The sequence below is a fragment of the Trypanosoma brucei genome, chromosome 6, assembly GCF_000210295.1.
Source record: "Trypanosoma brucei gambiense DAL972 chromosome 6, complete sequence".
NCBI classification, from domain to species: Eukaryota; Euglenozoa; class Kinetoplastea; order Trypanosomatida; family Trypanosomatidae; genus Trypanosoma; species Trypanosoma brucei.
In genome coordinates this window covers 618,322-636,515 of record NC_026739.1, presented here as the reverse complement: position 1 = coordinate 636,515, position 18,194 = coordinate 618,322, and the positions used below count along the sequence as shown (strand labels likewise).

General features: G+C 39.7%; 6 protein-coding genes across 6 annotated transcripts; all 6 read right to left on the bottom strand.

Moving 5' to 3' along the window:
• Positions 1–148: 148 nt before the first annotated feature.
• TbgDal_VI2660 (kinesin, putative) lies at positions 149–3,406 on the bottom strand (the record flags this gene model as incomplete). The annotated part of the gene is made up of 1 exon (XM_011775771.1): positions 149–3,406. The coding sequence occupies one exon, from the start codon at positions 3,404–3,406 to the stop codon at positions 149–151; it is 3,258 nt and encodes a 1,085-aa protein (XP_011774073.1).
• A 743-nt stretch (positions 3,407–4,149) lies between these two features.
• TbgDal_VI2650 (hypothetical protein, unlikely) lies at positions 4,150–4,467 on the bottom strand (the record flags this gene model as incomplete). The annotated part of the gene is made up of 1 exon (XM_011775770.1): positions 4,150–4,467. The coding sequence occupies one exon, from the start codon at positions 4,465–4,467 to the stop codon at positions 4,150–4,152; it is 318 nt and encodes a 105-aa protein (XP_011774072.1).
• A 19-nt stretch (positions 4,468–4,486) lies between these two features.
• On the bottom strand, positions 4,487–5,884 carry TbgDal_VI2640 (hypothetical protein, conserved; the record flags this gene model as incomplete). The annotated part of the gene is made up of 1 exon (XM_011775769.1): positions 4,487–5,884. The coding sequence occupies one exon, from the start codon at positions 5,882–5,884 to the stop codon at positions 4,487–4,489; it is 1,398 nt and encodes a 465-aa protein (XP_011774071.1).
• Positions 5,885–6,730: 846 nt separating this feature from the next.
• Positions 6,731–8,098, bottom strand: TbgDal_VI2630 (hypothetical protein, conserved; the record flags this gene model as incomplete). The annotated part of the gene is made up of 1 exon (XM_011775768.1): positions 6,731–8,098. One exon carries the CDS (start codon positions 8,096–8,098, stop codon positions 6,731–6,733), a length of 1,368 nt encoding a protein of 455 aa, XP_011774070.1.
• A 5,755-nt stretch (positions 8,099–13,853) lies between these two features.
• TbgDal_VI2620 (ESAG8-associated protein, putative) lies at positions 13,854–15,536 on the bottom strand (the record flags this gene model as incomplete). The annotated part of the gene is made up of 1 exon (XM_011775767.1): positions 13,854–15,536. One exon carries the CDS (start codon positions 15,534–15,536, stop codon positions 13,854–13,856), a length of 1,683 nt encoding a protein of 560 aa, XP_011774069.1.
• A 1,005-nt stretch (positions 15,537–16,541) lies between these two features.
• TbgDal_VI2610 (hypothetical protein, conserved) lies at positions 16,542–17,978 on the bottom strand (the record flags this gene model as incomplete). Its single annotated transcript, XM_011775766.1, has 1 exon — positions 16,542–17,978. One exon carries the CDS (start codon positions 17,976–17,978, stop codon positions 16,542–16,544), a length of 1,437 nt encoding a protein of 478 aa, XP_011774068.1.
• Between the last annotated feature and the right edge of the window lie 216 nt (positions 17,979–18,194).

Below are 18,194 nucleotides of genomic sequence, written 5' to 3'. Positions count from 1 at the left end.
CAGGGAAAAGAAAGGGGGAAAAATTAAAGCAAAACAAAACAAATGTAAGAAACTAAAAAATAATGGTGATAATATAAGTTTGTCAAAGACACAAAACAGCAACGAAGTGTAAGGTGAAGACATAAATGATGGAGAAAAAAAGAGAATACTAACTCCGCCGAGTAATACCGAATGTCGTCGCCGGCACGAAGTTGTCATCGTACACAAGATTCATTTGTTGAAACAACATCCATATTTTGGTGATACGGATGATGTCTATTTCGTTGCGACCAACAAAGCGTAACTCACCCTTTGTAAGGTACACAGCACCCTTGTCATTGATTCCTGGGGGATGAATACCATTCAAAATTTCCTGGGCCTTTGCAACATCATTTCCACATTGCTGAAGAACCTCGAGGGTGTGGGCCGCAAGCTGCGTCACACGTCGTTTTAACATGAGGTATTGCGTAGGAAATATGTAATTTGTTTCGCAAAGACTCACCTCAAAGCAGTTAAGACGGTCGTAGTTTACCTCCACTGAGACATCCAACTTCCCGCCCCACGATGGATCTACCCTCACCAAGTTAGACAGGCCAAGCACCCAAGCCTCAAAATCCGCTAATGTGTCGGCTACAATATCAACCGTACGACTACCATCTTTCAAACCAACAGTAAAACTACGGTAAAAACTTGGATCCGTCGATGTCGAGCAGTGCCGTTTGAAAACTTTACTGAAACAGCCTATTTGAATGTAACTCACGTTGTCAAGGTCAACATACGAGCTAGAGCGACTTGCGGTTGCATCGGGATCTGCCCATAGAAGCTTTCGCTTCTCCCTATCTATAGATACCCAGAACAGGCGACGATGTGGTTTTCCTATGCGTCCGTGCTTCAGCATTACCGTTCCACCGCGCAAGAATTTTATGAGATCGTCGACCAAGTTAGGTGAGTCATACACACGCATAAGGTATTGCTGGTCCCTACGTGTCCGCATTCGCTGTTTCTCCGATTCCGTCAAAGGCTCCTCACTCTCTTCGACATTGTTATCAGATTGATTAAATTCCCCATCGTTGTCGCCATCGAGATGTAGCGATTCCGTTGCTGATGCATTTAATCCTATCGGACTTCCCTCAGCACCCTCATCTTCAGCATTCTCCTTCGCGGGCTTTCTCGCTTCGTCTCGTGCAATTTCTGAAATCTCCCCTCCCCATTTTGCTGCTGACTTCTTTTGTGAACCCGCACTACCGTCCTCCTTCACCTTCTTTTGCGTATTACCCATCGCCAAATAATGTTCGTACAAATCATTGTCCATCTCAACTGGCCGCCGCGTTTCATCTGGATAGTGAGAGTTCTCCTCATCGCTTTCGTCAGAGCTGAGAAAAGTACATCTATGAAATACTCCTGTACTATCCACTTTTGTAGCATCTGGAATAGAATTGAACAACGGTGGATAAAGTCTGTTACCACCTCTCAAAACAGTGCTAAGGCCTTCAATATTTTTCCAAGAATACGGCTGCGATGGTTTAATTACCTTGTGGGAGATATCAACAGCTCGATCGATAATGAAATCAATAATATCCTCCACTAGGGTGCTATCCAATATAATTCCTGAGCAAAGCATTTTTATACGTCGCACTTGCGCTCTCTGCCTTTGAGTGGCGGTGAGGCGCTTCGCGTACGTCGCGTGGACGTCGTTGAGGTCCTTGGCTGCCGTTTGAAAGTCATTCACAAGATTGTCAAGTAGTGTTTCCCTTTCCCTTTCCTCATTTGAAAGTTCTTCCGTCGACCCACCACAAAACATTTTGTCATCATCGTACTTATGTGATTGGGAACTCTCCTGATTAGGCAAACTCGAATCAACCTTCGGCAAACCAAGCTGCTCCCGAAGGTTCTCCACCTTCTCCTGGGCTTTCAAACGACTTTTTTTTGCCTTCTTGGCCTCCGTTATGGCTTCCTCACTCTTAGCTTCATACTCCCTTGTAAGGTGCTTGCTAACTTTCTTCTCTTCTTTGACCTTCTGGGAAATTACCTCGTATTCCTCTATCATTTGATTCATCCTAGATGCGAAACCGCGTACCCTTTTATCTCGATCCTTCATTATTTTTTCCTTTGCTTTACTGATGTACTCCGCTTCCTTTCTCATTTCCAGGCCATCCAATTCGTTTTTCAAAGAAACAATTGCGGCATCGCGTGCCTCTTTCACGCTCACACCTTTTAGCATCGACGTAAAATAAGGGCGTTGAGGTGTATAGTAGGCAACAGCAGCCGCAATTCTCACATCAGCAAGAAGTTCCCTGTGCTGAGTAACTGGCTGAGTTTCATATTCCCCAAACCCTGCGGACGGAACATTGTAGGATTTATCAGCTTTGAACTCCTTTATCCGATCACAAAAGCACAATGTTTCTCTCGTTTCGTCACCATCCTTAGCAAGCGGAGAAACATGGGCCACCACAAGTACGCGCGACGTACTTTCAGCAAGCGAGGGTTTCAGCAACTCAGTTAGTTTGGCATCACAAAAGGGAATATGCGAGTCCCCAACATACAAGGAGCGCACACACATACCCAATGTTTGCAAAGATTTAGCCATTCCCAGATTCTCTATTACTTCCTCTCCTCCAATACCTGAGGTTCTTCCGATGTTGCTACCCACTAAATCTACCAATAACACACGCGAATGCAGGATGCCTCGCACACTAGGTTCAACAGAGAATCCGCCCACTTCCACTAATTTATCCCGCGTAGGACGGTCGGGGAAGTGTTTGTGAGCAACTTGAACAATATCAATAAATATAAGAGCGCTAGAGCGTGATCCACGTGTAATTCCATCGGTAGGCAAATCTTGGCGCATATCGTTTATCAAATTGAAGACATTCGTGGCCTCGGTCATCGAGGTGACTTCAGCGTGGCGGAGGTTGTGCAAAAGATAATCACTTGACACATCACTCACAGGAATCTTACTTCGCCTCTTTAGCAAGTCCAACACCTGCTCGCCAACCAGCTCAAGTGCTGCTACGAAAAACATGATGTGCCTCCGCTTGGACATCTTCTCCTGATACCTAAATAAATCCTCAAATACACGTAGGAAAATCCCCGCCTCTTCCATTATATTTTCCTGTGCTTTGGGTCCAAGCACACTATACGTCTTACCACTCCCCGCAGCGCCATACGCCAATACCGTGCAATAACTCCCATCAAATGCACAACACACCAAATCCCTAACGGATTGCTCATAAAAGTAGCTTTGATTATCCTCTTCATCATAAACCTCATCAACCCGTACAATCATCGGCCGCGACCCATCGCCACAACTGTCCACTACAACAGTTTGCCCATCAACGGCTTTGTGGACCGAAGAAAGAATGAATTGCTTGTCTGCTATTGCAGTTCCTGGTAGGATACGAACTGCTGTAGCAACACGCACGTTCATGAAACCACAGTTTTGGGTACACAAATGTGAGAAAGGACAAAACAAAAGAAAAAAAATGAAAAGGATTAAAACGACACTGCTGGTGCGTATTTCGTTTATCTTCCTCCGCTTCGGTATTTGTTGGTAGTTTTGATATGCGTTTGTGCCTGTGTATGTATTTATAAAGTGGTAGAGATAATACACAACAACCGGTCGCAAAAGGAAAACAAAATAAAAAAAACTACCAAAAACGACAAAAAAGTGGGTAGAAGAAACCAAACAAAAAAGAAAACAAAGGAAGTGAAATTTAAAAAATTAGAAGGCGAAAGAAAGCAAAATAGGAACTTCACAACGCACGCGTACAAGTTGAAACTGCAACAGGTCGCGTGATCAAGCAGAGCTACTCAAGAACCCACAGACTCGTGTGAGTAGTGGGTGAAAAATATGAAAAATATTATAAAGAGGGAAAAAGAAAAAAAAACAAGCCTTTTGAGGGTTGTCTTTCTAAATCCTTTTTGGTTTGCACCTACTTAAATGCTTTAAAGCATGAAAAGAAAAAAAACAAAGTGAAAATGAAAGAAAAGGAGGAAAAAAAAGATGTTTTTGTGGAATATGTTAACAACTTGCAGTAGTGAAAGATATTAGCAGACCGATTCTCAATGCAAGAGAAATATGAATTTATGTGTGACAAGAGGGGGAAAATAAGAAAATATTGGAAGTACATGACGAAATGAAAGCAGGGGAAAATAAATGAAAAGAACGCATCAGTGAGAAAACAAAAATAAAACAAAAGAGACATAAGTACTTCGTATCAAAAATAAAATACACATAAAGACAGTTTCTTCAAGCAAAAGAAAAAAAGGAGACGTGGCCAACGACAATGCAACAAATTTAGCAAGTAACCATGCAGCAACAAAAGAAATAGAAAAAAAGGATGCAGAGAAACTTGTAAAAAAAAAAATAGCAGTAGAGGCCTTTAAAAAAAAAAAATGGAACAGTATAATCACAAATAAATATAAACGACTCTTGACGGAGACAGAAAAAACTTCATAAAGACTTTGATGTATTGTGATGATTCGCATGGCAAATATTATCTGTTATTTATACACAGCGCTGTTGTAACTCCATAACGGTCTCATCGGACATGTTCAACTCGTCTCTATTGACGACAACAGTTGTGAAATGTTTGTTCTGCTGACGAATGAAAAGTTTCACTTCAACACCCACGAGTCCATCTGTTTTACGGGCACGGATGTTGAACCCCTCCAGAGCAGAAGCAACAACCCACGTAGTTGAAGTATATTTCATTTTGTACGCTTGAAAAGCCAATCTGATAACTGTGAAAGAGTATATGAAAATTTTTTGTGTGAAGCCAATGAGGTCAGGCTTATACGTTATGAAATTCAGTAAGTCATCCCGCTCCACAATAAACACAGCATTTATTAATGTTACCGAATTATCTGACCCACTTTGTTGGAGTGGAAATGGTCGTTGATTCAAAAGAAGCTGTGTTTTGTGAAGTTCCACACCCACAGCCGCACTGTGCACAGACCAACCAACTGCTTCAATAAATTCCACATCAACCCACAAATTACAAGGATTAATTTTTTCCATCTCACTGCACTGCGGAGACCCCTGTAATGGCATGCTCCTTGAAAAAGATGTTTCATGAAGTGAAGGGGGAAGCAGTAATTGTCCTTCTTCAGCTTTTGTCATTTTCGCAAGAGCATCTGCGAGTTTTAGAGACGAGTTAAGCGAAACATGATACACGCCACTTATCAGTAAGCATTCGTGTTGCCTCTGTGGACCACACGACACGGAATCGAAGCGTGAAGCGTCTGTTGTCTGCTCCGCATTTATAAACCCTTTCGGCACATCCTTGATATAAAGTGGAGAAGCAGCAGGAGCGACATCAACGCCAGGCCAGCGGCTTTGAAACCCCTCAACTTCTAACCAATACGGTGAGTGAAAAGAGAAGTCGGATGTAATTCCCCGCTTTGTTACATTTTCTTCAACAAAACACCTCAATGAACTTGATAACGGAGCTCCATTTGGCAACCATGCAACTCCCCCACCTTCTGTCAAGGGAATTTCGAAGTTTACACATGTGACAGAATCAAATACAGAACAAAAAGATGTGTCCGCGGCGTTGAGATATGGAACACCAAATACGCTGATGGCTCTATTCCACCTAACAAAATCGTTCCCCCATCCGCATTGTTTGGATTTGTCAGCAATACGACTTTTCCTTTCGCCATAAGAAAAAGAACCACACGCTGGCGACGCTGAAGAGCGACTCATTGTCATACGGAGAAGCCGAATTTCTCTTCCTGATACCCAAAATGGTGATGGTTCATCATCTGTACACTCTATATCTTTCCCTACTCCTTTTACTGGATCCATTGTATATTTATTAAGTCTCCAAGTGGGCAAATGCCGGAGAAGTGCCCAATCCACAGAAGAAGGTAGAGCACTACCACTGATTGAAAAACGATACATAACTCGCAAAGAAAATTTATTTTTTCTTTTCTTTTTCGTTTTATTTCTACCACAAGTTTTAACAATATATATATATATATGTGTGTGGCTGTTTTGAATATACCGATTCTTATCTCTTGTTCCTTCGTGTTGCAGATGTATTGTTTGTTGCCGACAGCAGGTGGTAAATTGTCATCACAGGAAAAAAATGAAGAATAAGGATGATGTAAGAATGTGGAATATTTTTAGCAATTTTGATTGTAACATCTCACAACGAGCAGAGTAATTATAAGTTTTCACGGGCAAAGCACCCAAGTGGTAAAACAGGGGAACAAAAACAAAAAAAAAAGAACGGCCGTCAACTTATTGATTTTCCCACCATTACTTCGTTCACTTTCCTCACCTCTTGTTGTGATATCAGAAGGATTTTTAAAAAATATATACATGTCACCCATATAAAATGATCATAATTATCAACGGGCAAACAAGTGTGGCACGGAGAAATAGGAAGAGAAACTGCGGCAAGACGACGTAAACAAAAGGGAGAAACTGTCATTTGCACGGTTTCAATTACATTTACACAAAAATACAACATACCTTTCTACTCTTTTATGGGCCAGTGCAATGACGGAAACGGAGGTGAATAAAACGCACGAAGTTGGTATGGTAACAATGAAAAGCATGAACCTTTAAAAAAGAAAACACGATATAATAATGAACGAACCCAACATTAAAAAAAAAACGAACAAAAAACATTTATTGGCCTTTCCCCCTCCTTTTTGCAAGCGCGCGCTCTTATGAGAGCCGACGTATTCATGCAGATAAGAGGAAAAACAAGGAACCGTATATGAGAGCGATGCTATACACTCAGTTAAAACTATAAACCATAGCTTTGCCATCATCCCCTGCCGCCACCAGATACTCCGATGTTGTACGTATTTCACGCACAGCTGCTCCATTAGCGCCCAGCCCATAGCAACATTTACCATCCAACACATTATGTACCAGCAACCAACCATTTCCACCACCAGATAATACCAACGGACCAAATGTCTCCATCGAGTAAATGAAATCACGGTGATCAGTGAAGTTATGAACCACTGCAAAACCAGCACGCGGATCGAGCGTGAGGATGACCTTATCCGCTCCGGCAGTAATCAAATATGGAGTTTCATCTACCGAGCGAATGCTGCTTATTACACCACCCGGGTGAAGCTCACCTTGGAATATGGGCCGACTGCCGGTACGGGGGAAATCCATGACGGTTAAAACCCCACCCTGATCCCCAATAGCAGAAAGTAATCCCACACTCGTGTGAAGTGTATGCCATAGCGAACCTATTTGCCCACGCTTCGTGGCCATTGTCGCAAGGCACTCGCCGCTCTCCACATCCCACATTTTAGCAGTCCCTTGTCGATCACCTGAAAGTAATTGCGTCCCGCACCACGAAAACATCATCACAGGGGCTTTGTGACCGGCAAACGTTGCAATACACCGCCCACCAGCTCCACAATCCCACAGTCGCAGCGTCCGATCATAGCTACTGCTCAGAGCAAATCCGTTATTGCCACACACTTCCACCTGGCTGATGCTTCCAGTATGACCAGTTAAATCAGTACAACGAGCGGGACCGGAAGCCTCCCATAAACAGAGTTTACTATCCATCCCACCCGAAAGAATCTTGCCGCTGTCTGGTAGAAATTTGCAACACGTTACCCACTCGGTGTGACCGTACTTTTTTGTGTACAGATTTCGCTTTTCTGCTCCAGTGGCGAGGTCAAATACCTTGAGTCCATGATCCGCGGAACCCACGACACAAAGACCCTTCTTTTCATAAACATCCATACACAACAAGTTACGGTCACTGGCATCAAAGCACAAACCTGCGGGGTCTGAAGGTCCTCGCTGCCATGAAGTTGGTAAAGCAGAAGCAAGGATGGATGTCTTATAGCGAGCCAAGAGGTTGCCGCCCTCCGCATGCCGCTGCAGAGATTCGGGAGGTGGTTGATGGGCCGTTCCTCCATACACTTCATTCATTAGTTCATCCACCTCTTCAGCAATTTGGCGGCCCCGGTCAGTAGTGGGATTTGTTCCATCACGGCGGTGTAATTCATTCACAACTGCTTGCGGTCTCTGAGGGCTGCTGCATGAAATTGTACTGCCCCTCGCTGACCGCGTTAATTGTCCTCTCGGTACCACGCGACCACGACCAGGACTGATGGAACGCTGTTGCATTTGAACAAATGAAATATACACTTCAATTCCAACTCTTTCCTTTTGTGTTTTTTTTTGTTTTTCAGTTTGTTACTTACGTATTCACTGATGATAGCAGGCTGCTTTCTACTTTCTTTTCTTCCCTCTCTTCTTTTTTTTATATGTTACCTCTTTGCGTAATTTCCTCTTCAAATACTACTCCTCCTTATAACCTATAGGTTAAAATATCTTCTATTTATTTCGCGGTAATTGTAGTACTCGCAAATTTATGCAACAGTAATTTTCGTCACTTGAGCCAAATGCAGATTTAGCACGGACGCAATAAGCCGAATATTTATATATGTATATATATATGTTATAATCAAATCAAAGAAAAAAAAACTATTGAGACAAATAACTGCAGCGCTTTGAAGTAAACAACGTCGAGTTACACTATTTACCTCATTTTACATATTTTAAATTTATTGTTCAAAAAAAAAAGAGTGTGACAGCAAAGAAAAAAAAAGAAAAGAAAAAAGAAGAGAAGCAGGCATCGCGTATCACATGTTTGTAAAAACACTAAGAGGAAGAGTTGGGGAAACAGAATAAACAAAACGATAAATATATAGATATTTCTTTATGGACAAGGGAACAAGAAGCGAAGCACGTTAGCGTAAAGCTAATATATATATATATATATATGCATATATGTCAACATTTATTGGTTACGTTTAAGTTTTTTTTTTTCAACTTTACGTTATACTTTATACGAGGCGCGCACATTGAGAACCCCTAAGAAATATATATATATATATATATATATATACTAACTCACGCGACACCCTTTGCAACAATAACAACGACAGTAACCAAAAAAAGAAAAAACATATTTATATGAAACAAAAAAAAATGCACCAAAAACGCCACCAACATAACGAAAAAAGAAGTAAATAGACAAACACAAAAACAATCGCCAATTTTTTTAAACGAATTTCTTCCCATCATTTCTGTCATTTTTCTTATAATTTATTCATCTACTCAATAAATAGTTAGATTCTTCTCTGCAGAATAGATAAATGAATGTAAGAAAAAAAAAACAAAAGTAAAAAAATTCTGGCAAAAGTTTTAAAGTGTTTTGTATGGGTGGTAGGGGGACAAAGATGTGTATTATTATTGTCATCATCTTCATCGTCACGGTGCTTCTATACGGTCGTTACATATTCTTTTTTTTTCCTCTCTCTTTCTCTCTTGATTCCTTTTTTTTTTCCAGCTCACATTTCTCTGTTTCCTTCAACTGCATGTGTCTCTTTTTAATTTTTTTTCCACCCCATTTATTATTTTCTTTTCTTATTTTCTTTTCCCTTTAGTTATTCTCCCCTTTCTTCCTCCTCCTTTTCTTCTTTACGCAGGCATGAGTTCAACGTATACGTATACGTTTATATATTTGTTATCTTTTCTTTTTTTTTTGTTTTGATCATGCTTAATTTGGTAACGTTTTCCTCTTTTTTTTTTTTCTTTCACTTTTAAAGTGAGGAAATCATTGGAATTGAAGGAAGAAAGGTTTCGAATAAAACAACACAAAAGAAAGAAAAAAAAGACGACTCACGAGAAAGTAAAAATGAAGAAATGTTTCTTTTCGTTTACTTTGCTTAAGTTGAAGTATACAAAAACAAAACAAGAAAGAGAATAGGAGGGAGAAAAAAAAAGGGGGAGAAAAAAAAAAGAAGAAGAAAAGAACCGACGACAACATTTAAAACAAAAAAATGAGAGGGAGGAGGAAACGTACAAATACGAAAAGGAAGTGGGTGCGTTTATGGAGGTGGAACTTTCACTGTTATTATCTAAACCCCTTTTCCAGTTAAATTCTTCTTTTTCTTTTATCTCCTTCTTCATTCCTTCCAGTTTTTTTTTTTCATACCACCAGTCTCTTCAGTGTATAAATAAATGAAAAAAAAAACAGAAGTGTGTGTGTGTGTGTGTGTCCCATGGAAGAAATCAACTTATTTGTCAATATTGTAACTGTTGTTACAAATTATTGCTGTTATAACTATCATATAAATTATTATTATTATTATTATTGTTGTTGTCATCATTATTATCAATACTGTCATAATAAAACTTATATTACAGTTCTTGGCACTTTCACCACTTTATCAAAGCCGTTCGCTCACATAAGGTGGAAATACCTCAACAATAATAAATGAGCGGTCAAACGAAAAAAAAAATAATAATAACGACAACAATAATAATAATAGCAACAATGATAATAATAGCAATAGTTATAATAGCAACAATAACACATTTAACAAATTTCGTTGAAGAAGAAAAAGTAAAGAAGAAGTAAATGATGGAAAGGGGTGGGGAGGTGGAAAAGTTTTTCTTTATTGAAAAAATTTCTATGCGCAGTGTTGTTCCGTATCCATAACTTCTCCATTTCTTCACTCTTTCGTTCATTCATCGATTCAAACATTTATTCTTCCTTCTTTTTAATTTATCTAAATGCGGTTTACTTCCTGCAGAAACAGGAAGGTGAAATTCCCTCACATACCCCCAAGCAGAAGAGGGGGAAAAAAAAACATACACAAATTAAACATATAAATAAATAAATAAATAAATAAATAAATAAATAAATAAATATATATATATATATATATATATGTTTTTTTTTGCCTTTTCTTCCTCACTTTTCATCCATTGAGTTGCTGAAAAAAAAAAAACTCACACATGCGACCGAGCTCAAAAGACAAAAAGAAATGAGGTATGAGGGAAATGCAAGGGAAATAAATTTATATTAATAAATAAGCGGTATAACATCTAACGGAGTGAACTGATAACGAGTAATAGGTAAAACAGAACTGTGAGAGAACGAAAACACAAACATGTGGAAAAAAAAACAACAACAACAAAAAGGCGCACGAAAGGGAGTTTATCGGCGCTCACTCCCTTTCAACGCACACAAACATACAACCATCAATACTATAAATAAATAAATATATTTATATTTATATAATATCGACGTATATGTTTGCCTATGTATTTTTGTCTATGTTGACGTGTTTTTTCTTTTGCTTTTCGCCCCCCCCCCGTTTTTAGTTGTTTTTATCATATGTTCACCAATTTCCTTTTTATTTTTTCTTCTCTTCGTTGTCATTTATTCGTTCTTTCATTCGTCAATTTGATTTGCTCCGTTTGCTTTTTTTTCACTTTCTTTTTTAAAAAAAAAAAAATTATACCGTAACAAGATTTGTAAATGAGCACAAGAGCATAAGAGGAAAGAACCACAAATTCACTTTCAAATAAAAACGAAACAAGAAAAAAGGTACTACAAAAAACCTTCAACTCGGCAGTACGACTCCTTCCGCTTTTCTCCACATTTGCATCTAAAATGAAAAAAAAATCTAATGAAAATAAAAATAAAAAATGGTGTGAAATCTAATGAAGTGGCATCTCTCAAGTATTCTCTTTTCATTTTCTTGTTATATATTAATTACAAAATTTAATTTAATTAACACGCACTTGCTTACTTACTTATTAATCAAAGATGATTCTTGTGATCACGACGATGACACTTTTTTTTCTTTTTTCTTCTGTCCTGTTTAATTTCACCTCGTCTTTCATCTTTGGTTTTATCTCACATATTTAATTTTCCTTTTACATATACAAATATATAAATAATATATATATATATATATATTATTTATATATTATTTTCTTCGGCATTAACATTGCACATGCCACCACTAGAGGTTTCTCTGAAGAGCGGCGCAGCGAATGTGAGCGAGTTGTCATACAAAACTGAAACACGAAAGAGGAGGAAAAAAAAAAAAGACACAAAACAAAAAAAAACAAAAAAAAAAGACGGGGCTATCAAAAATAACAACATCACTAATTTCAAGAGGAGAAGAGTAAACAAAAAAAAATCAACAACTTTTAATACAAAACGAAACAAATGAAAACAACTAAACACAGCGACAAGTTACGAGTTCCCTCAAAAAAACAGTGTAAAGAAAATAAGAATATAGGGAGAAAAAATGTGGGAAGAAGAATTTGAAAAGAGAAAAAAAAAATTGCTACTTGTTTTTATCTTTTCTTAAGTTTCATGGAAGTGGTGGCGTTGTCTTCCCTCTATAAGAACAATTACAATTCCTCTTCGTGTATGAAAAAATAATAATAATAATAATAATAATTTATGAAGAAAAACTTAAAGAAAAGACAAATATGCATATAAATTTCGAATTACCTGGAGGGTTGTTTATGTTTGCTGTAGCACATTTCTTCTCTTTTCTTCTTCTATCTTCCCTTTCCTTTTCCCTTTCTTTGTAATTTTACCTTCTTTCCCCAATTTTCTTTCTCTTTCCTTCTTCACTTGCATTAATCCTCGTATCCGCTGGTCGTAAAAAAGAAGTTTTGTTTTATCTTTTTTGTTTTCATTTTTTTTTTCTAAATAAAAAAAAAATCATCTCCTTCTTTTTAGTTATTATTGTTTATTCATGGCTCGCCGTCACTCTTTTAATATTACAATTCTATGTTTTTTCTTTTTTTTTTGTCTTTTCCCTCCTTTTTATTTGGCCTGCCGCGGTGCTCAAATCCCCTACATTTTTTTTTAAAAAGTTCTCCACAAACTTCATTTAAACAAAAAGGGAGAAAAAACGAAAGATCTCATGAGCGCCGCGACGGCTCTATGGCGTTAATGGTTAATTATAACAACCACAAACAGGTAAAAATTAAAAAAAAAGAGAGAATGAAGAAAAAAAAATCATAAAAGGGAAAGATGCTGCTGCACAGGGAGAAAAAACATTTAAATTTTTTTTTAAAAAGTACAAATACAAACAAATATATAAATAATATAAATATGGACAGACGGGTAAGTCCAAACAAAATGGCAGCAAGGAGAAATGATTAAGAAAAAAAAAGAAGAGCGGAAATAGTAAAAAGTAAATAAGTAAAACAGGACAAAAAAAAAGTGTACCCAAGATGAACCAAACTAATAGCAGAAAAGAAGGAGAAAAAGTGGTTGTCATTTCGGTAACTGGATTATATTTAAATTATTACAGTGCACGCCAATAAAACAACAACGCCCCTCCCCCCCCCAAAAAAAAAAATGCGCATAAAGAAGTATGAAGCTAAATTTCTAATGTGTTCACAACTTCCATTAATATGCATGTGAGAATCTGATAGTCATATGTATATATTGAGGAAGTACAAGAGAGAAGAGAAGAACAATTTTAGAACTTCCATCCTTTCTTCTGCCTCCAACCCCCCTCCCCCCCCCAAAAAAAAAAACAAATAAACAAATATAAACATATTCCTCTCACAACTCTCAGAGTTCCTGCTGGAATATTTTCTGTGTGTGTGTGCATTCCACAAGGGTAAAACGACTTCAAAATCGTGAGTTTCAGAGCCGCTGCTATTTTTTTTTATTTTAATGTCCTTCCTTCTTTCTTTCACATTTTACCTCCTTCATTTCCCCTTTTTTCCTTTTTTTTTTTTTTAGAATCTTCTTCAACGTCAATTTTTCATTTCGTTATTGCCTCTTCCACTTCATTGTTATCTATTTTCATTTCCCTTCTAAGCATTTACTTCCTCCGTCCTGGGTACTGTTTATGACGTTCAAAGAAAAAAAAAAATTTATCAAACCAAAATAAAAGCAACATCAACAATACCAACAACAACAACAAAAAAAAAAGCCACCACCACCAACAATAATTATAAACTAACGGACTTTTGCAGTCATTGAAACCTTCTCTCTCCCTCTCCCTCCCAATATGCGTAACTGCAAAAGAAGTGACGCCGCACATTAGTCACTGCAAAAGTCCGCCTTTAAATGTACTTTGCACTTGAGTCTGAATTGAAGCGTCCTCACGAGACGTGACACGTTGGGGTGACCACTTGTTCCCTCCTGGCGATGTATGTTGTAATACACAACACAAATCGTCCTATCAAACGTGTAGTGCACGTCCACAAGCTCAAAGGGAAGGTTGAGGAACTTGAAGTGTTTTCGGCATTCCACAATAGCGGCCTCACGCTCTACGGCAAGAAGTTGCAGCTGCACCGCATCCCCCGGGGTGTCCATGCAACGAATAATGCTGCCATCGAAGATACCGCGCTCCACATCGCCCGATGATTTGGTAATGGTTATGTTTGCTGTTGCACTTGTTCCATTAGCTCCACTACCATCTGCTGGGTGACGAAGCACATAAGAGCACAATCCGGCATCCTTATATGCGACATTATCGTATGGACTACGGCTAGCGCGTACCGCAACAAGGTATCGCTTTCCCGGTACTGGAGGTGGAAAAGCGGGGTTAGGTTTGAACCGCATGATGTTTCCTTTACCGAAATCAATAACAACCATTTCCTTATGGAATGACGACGATGCAAGACGACGTGTTGTGGGTCCAGCAACAGTATTCTGGGGCGTTGTTGCAAGCGGTGAGGGCGATACTGACGGTTCCGAGGGACGCGCAAGTGGAATAACTTTAAATGTTTGAGCAGCGGAAGGTGTAGGACGGGAAGAAGGAACAAGGGGCGCAGTATTCACAGCATCTCGCGCACCAGATTGCCCATCCACTCCATCCTGCGCAGTAGCCCCAAGCAGAAGGTGTAGTTTGTCAACGGGTACCCGCCTACCAGCAACTGCAACCAATGGTGTGGTACCGTGAGTAACGCGCGTGGCGGTGTGATTGCGCTCAGGTTGGGGTTTCGAACGCGGAGCGGTTTCGCACCAGGCAGAACCGAGTAAATGTGATCGATCACTTGGTTGTTGATGCACCTGCTTCTGATATGAGCAGTGATCTTGCGGGCAGTGCCGAGATTCTTGACCCTGCAACCGTGGATTAAATATTTGCGTCGAGGACATTTCGGTCGGGCGGTAGCTATCAAGGCAATCCTCGTCATCACTCTCTTGCAGCACGTTGCCAACAAGCGGAACCCCCTCTATGCTATCATTTAGGTTACGTGCTAGCCTAGGTGCTTCCATGCTTTCGTGAAACAGTTCCGAGACCTTTCCGTGGTTGCCCGTTACTCCCCCTTGACGCTTCACATTTGGAGTGAAGAAGCCGTTGTCCCTTCCGTCAAAGACGTCACTCTCATCTAAAAGCAGGAAATCAATTCCATTCATGCCTACGGGGTAATCTCTGTTTGCCGAGTTCATCATATATTTATTTCCTGGTGTTAGTCCTGTATGGCATTGTTGTTGCTGATATGCAACCTCTTTCATAGGCGTGCAACAATCATTCACTCGGGGAATATTATGAAACTGTTGCTGCTGATGCTGTTCCTGGTGTTGTTGCTGCTTACGAAAGCAGGTATGACTGCTATTACGTCGGCAACCTCCCTTACCGTCATTCAACCGACCAAAAGATCCCGGTGGGATGTTCTCCTTATTCTCCGTGTCTATGCCGCTGCTGCCGATGTTTGTGATTTCCTGCAGAAACGAAGAAAAAGTATTGAAACACGGCGAAGGCTGAAAGTGGGACATTTCTATTGGAAAAAAACAAACTTGTAGCGTCTCTGTGTGTTCTTGCTATTGCTATTGCTATTTTTCTTTCACTTCTTTCCTTGCTTCCGGCTTTAATTTATAGAAAGTATTTTTATATATGGCTCCTCACTTGCAACTGCGAACGAGAGTGTCTTTCTTTACTGTAGCTGTTCCCTTGCTTCTTCGTTCCCCCCTCTCTTTTCTTTATCCTTGTATCTGATTTGGTCTGTTTTCTAGTGAAAAAAAAATGTTATTATTTTTTGTTTTTTTTTTGTTTTATGAAAGAGTCGGTTTTGCTTTTACGTTTTCTTCCGTCGTGCGATTGCGTGCACAAAAGAAAACTCAAATCAACCAACCAAAAAATATATAAATAATTAAAAACGTAAAAAAAAAGGTAGGTGTGTGTGTGTGTATGTAAACTGTAATCTAAAAAGGTGTAGTGCTATTTTATAGATCTAGAAACGTTATCGCCGAAATAACTACAAGTCAAAACAATTTTTTAAATATATATATCGAAGAGAGGAAGAAAAGGATGAAGTACAAAACTCCAAGATGTGGAACAGTCTGAGAAAGTGGGAAGTATTAGGAATGTGTAGAAAGAGCACCCACACTCCTGAATACAAGCAGTTTTTTTTTTTTAATTCAGGTGTGAAGTGATGTGAAGCAATAGGTAAAAAGATGTTAACTTTCTTCGTTACTACCACAAGTTACGGAAATACCCATAATACACGTCCGTAAATAAATTAAATTATTTACTTGCATTCCCCTTCATCCGCACACTCCTTTGTACTATCACATACTTGCTCACACCTTTCTCCTCTGCGTGCCAGAGGTTCAACCGTACTTCCGTTTAATTTTACCTTTTAACCGTTTTGAGTTCCAGTGGGGTGTGCGTATGACTCAGCGTCGACAGAAGACAAAAAAAAAGGGATGAGGAAAAGGGAACAAATAGTTGTTTCCCTAACGGAACCAAAAACAAAAATGCCTTCCATCCCCTAACAAATATTAGTCAAAGAGTCCTTCATTTTCCGCATGCTTCAGTTTCCTACGTATTTTCTGCTTTTGACGTCCTTTCTGCACGTTACGGTGGAGACCCTTGTCGAACTGTTGATTATCTTTTCGACGAATGCGACGTCTAACTTCCGACCGTACGTGCGATTCATTAAGAGTACCATCTGGGAGGTAGTTCGGATTCAAGTGCTGCTGCCGACGCTGTTGAGCAGCCACATTTATTGCACTGTCAATGGAGCGCGCATCGCTATCGGATTCTTCATTCCCTACTTCACCATCATCCTCTCCTGTTTTTACCTCATCACATACAACTTCGAGGTCTGCATAAGAAATTTTTGCACCTGCATCCCTTTCAGCAGAATCATTTCCTTCCACTTCCACCGGTTCTTTTACGCGTTTCTCCTCTGTATTGTCCTCTTCGCCACCGCTTTCACTCTCGGTTTCATCGGCTTCAATTACCTGTTGGGCCTCCAGTAGTCGTTCGAGTTCACTTTGCTGTTTCCTGCTGAAGCATCCGCTTGCAAACACCACACGATCCAAATCTCCTTTACGAATAACGTCGTTCTCAAGCGTCGGGTAAAACAACGTTTTTACTTTAAAACGACGATGAAAAAAATTGGCAAGATTATGAACGTCCCGATCAAACAAATCACTAGCGTTGGGATGATTGGTCGACACCATCTGCGGGAAGTCTATAACAATCACTCGTAATTCTTCGGTTACCATAAGGTTAAACTCGTTAAAATCACCATGGATAAGGCCATGCTCAGCAAGCTTTACCATCAGATCGAGACAACGACGATATACCAACTCGGCATCACCCAAAACGTTAATGTTGTTAAGGGTCGTTCCGCCCACTAACTCCATTAGCAGAGCATGTCTGTTTTGATCAATTGGTTTAGGCACTGGGAAACCTTCGTCATAAAGAGTTCGCATGAATGCATACTCCTTCTCTGCCGCTAGACGTGAAAGATAAAACCAACTCTCACCATGCCGACGCCGTCCATTTTTATAATCGCGGTTACGACTGACAGTACGAAAACTACAGCGGCCGAGGCGTTGAAGCTTCAGCACACACTCACGACCCGCTTCGTCTTGAACGAGGATAATATCAGATTCCTTCCCACAACCAATGCGGTGGCCTACACCCGCAACAGTGCCACGTTTGCTCAACGTGCTAAGCGCCAAATAATCGTATGCGGTGTACTTCATGGCAAACCCGTCATACATGGTGTTTTCGTGGTGAATCATTTTGTGTTTAAGAAGGTTCTGTAGTCGTTTGCGGCACCCGCCGTGTGGAAGTTGCGCAATTCGCTCAATGAGTGCAGTAGGAGCCACATCATGATTTCGCATAGTCATTTCAAGCGCCGTAAGCACTCGAAAATCCTCATTTTCAAGAAAGCGAAGGAGTGAGACGTCAAGTTTGACCATCCCTTCCTCCCCCTTCGGTACCTAAACTGTGAATTTCACAAAAAAATTTCCTGTCACTCTTTCCCTATCCTTTGTTTTTATTTTAAAAAAAGTTAAATTACTTTATTACTTATTATTACTATATTACTCTTAAAGATCCACTCAAGCGAAGTGTAGCACAGCTGCACCACCTCTCCCCGTCACCACTTATACTGTGGAATGTAACGGAATTCGGTT